A 1993-nucleotide genomic window follows, 5' to 3' on the forward strand; every position below is an offset into this window, starting at 1 on the left:
CCGCCCCCGCCCCCCGGGAGGCCCCGGCCCCGAGGCCCCGCCCCCGGTGCGCACTCACCCCGCGTGCCGAGGCGCACAGACTCCGGGAGGCGTGCACGCAGAGGGACCCGGGCGGATAGCGACACGCGGCACTCACGCACATGCGACCGCGGCACACTGGCGTGGGCGTGCATACGCACAAAACACTGCAGCTTTCTTTCCTGGTTGGGAGGTTTCGGGGTCCGCACTGCCCCCTGCCCCCAACCAGGAGCAGAGCAGGGAGGGAGCCGTCAAGCTGGGCCTGTAACCCCAAAGTGCTGTGAGTCCTTGAAGTCAGGCCAAAGAGCAACCCAGGGGTGCGAGGGGGTGGGTGCGCCCAAGTGTCCCCCTAGCAAGCCCCAGGCCCTGGCCTCGCCTTTACCCCAGGGGCGAGAGGGGAGGGTGCGTGGTGGGGGGCTGGGGAAGGTGTGCAGCTGGACGCTTAGGAAGGAGACAGGGCATTGGGAGGGCCGCAGAGGCCTGAAGAGGAGCTTCTTGAGGGACACAGAACCCCCTACCCCACCTGGCTTCCTGGAGGAGACCTAGCTGGGGATGGCTGGTGCAGGCCCTGTCCAGTGCGGCCATGCAGGGACTATGGCTGTCCCCGTACACTTTGCCTGACGAGTGGCCCAGGGCTTGGCCAAGAGCAGGCCCCCAGACCTCTGGAGGGACCCACTGGCAAGCCAGGAAGGAACCTAGTTATCTGGGATGTGGGCTGTGCCAGACCAGAGGTGGCTGGCTGTAGGGGACATCCCAGAGGGGCACTCAGCCCTTTAGGGCAGATTCCCTCCCCTAGTGTCCTCTGGGCAGGAGCTGAGGGTCCAGATGAAGTCCCTCACTACTAAGAAGACTTCCCGTAGGGTAACCACTGCCCTCTCCCAGCCACTCGTCTGTGGAGCTGGGAGGGCACAGGTCTCTCTGCTGGAGGTGGCTGGAGTGGCTCTGCCAGGATGTCCCCTCCCTTTCCCCTCCCAGGAGGGTGCTCAGCAGCAGGGACGGATGGGACTCAATGGTTTTCCTTCCTCCCTTTATGGCAGGTGAGACACTCTGTGAGACAGGCTGGAGCTCCAACTTTGCCTAAAAAAGGAAGTGGCTGAGCCAAGCTGGAGGAGCTGGGGCAGGAACAAGCGAGAAGTGTGTCCCCGCCGCCCCCACCCCCTCGAAGGGAGTCTTGGCAGTGGTGGTGCTGGCTCAGCTCCATAGGCCTCAGGACTCTGCTGGGACCAGAAACTGCCTGGTGCTTCCGCTTGGGCCTGTGCGGGTGGTGGGGGCAACAGGCACGGGCCCCTGAAGTCCAGGGTGTGCCTCCCAGAGGAGTCTGGCCTGGCCCCCAGCCCCGCAGCCCACAAGGCTGACTAGGACTGGGGCTGGAGGGGACAGTGAGCAGAGGCCGTGGTGAGGCCTCAGCAGCCAGAGGAGGCCTGGGGCTCCAGCCAAGAGCTGACCCCCCGGCACTGGGGTTGAGGTGCCCAGGTGAACACGTACAAACGCTCCGCTCCTTGGTGCCTCCTCCCTCTCACTGGGCACCCACCTGTCCGGGATGGGCAGCCGGCCAGGAACTGCTCTGTGGCAAGGCAGCCATTCCCCGCCTTGTCCCCCAAGTGCTGCACGGCAGGCAGGCCCCAGTCGGACTTCGGCCTGTGCTGCTGGGCTGACAGGGAAGTTTCCGTCCCTTCTGGAAAAACTGAGCGGGTCTTCTTGGCCATGACTCAGGCCCTGAGGAAGCAGCCGCCCTCCTCCAGCCTCTCCGTCGGAAGGAGAAAGACAGGAGGCCCAGTCTTAGGACTCTGCCAGGGCCTCTGCCTGTGCTTGGCTGAGCTCAGCCACCAGCCCTGGCCACGTTCCTCCTCAGCTCTGCCCACAGTCACTGTGGCTGCTCGCGCTGGACTCTCACCTGACCCCTGGGAGATGCCACCACATCCCTCCACCTGGTCAGCTCTGCTCCCTTGGACTCTGCCCGGAGGCTCTACTGTGC

General features: G+C 65.3%; 1 protein-coding gene across 1 annotated transcript in view; it reads right to left on the bottom strand.

Annotated features, from left to right (window-relative positions):
• VWA1 (von Willebrand factor A domain containing 1) overlaps nucleotides 1-1770 on the bottom strand; it is a 6401-nt gene extending 4631 nt beyond the window's left edge. Inside the window, exons 1-2 of the mRNA XM_029945948.1 lie at nucleotides 1550-1770; nucleotides 59-280 (exon numbers count right to left, since the gene is read on the bottom strand). Coding sequence (XP_029801808.1) covers nucleotides 59-173 — 115 coding nt within the window. The 5' untranslated portion in view covers nucleotides 174-280; nucleotides 1550-1770. The remainder of the gene's footprint in view (nucleotides 1-58; nucleotides 281-1549) is intronic.
• Between the last annotated feature and the right edge of the window lie 223 nt (nucleotides 1771-1993).

The sequence above is a fragment of the Suricata suricatta genome, chromosome 8, assembly GCF_006229205.1.
Source record: "Suricata suricatta isolate VVHF042 chromosome 8, meerkat_22Aug2017_6uvM2_HiC, whole genome shotgun sequence".
In the NCBI taxonomy this organism is placed as follows: Eukaryota; Metazoa; Chordata; class Mammalia; order Carnivora; family Herpestidae; genus Suricata; species Suricata suricatta.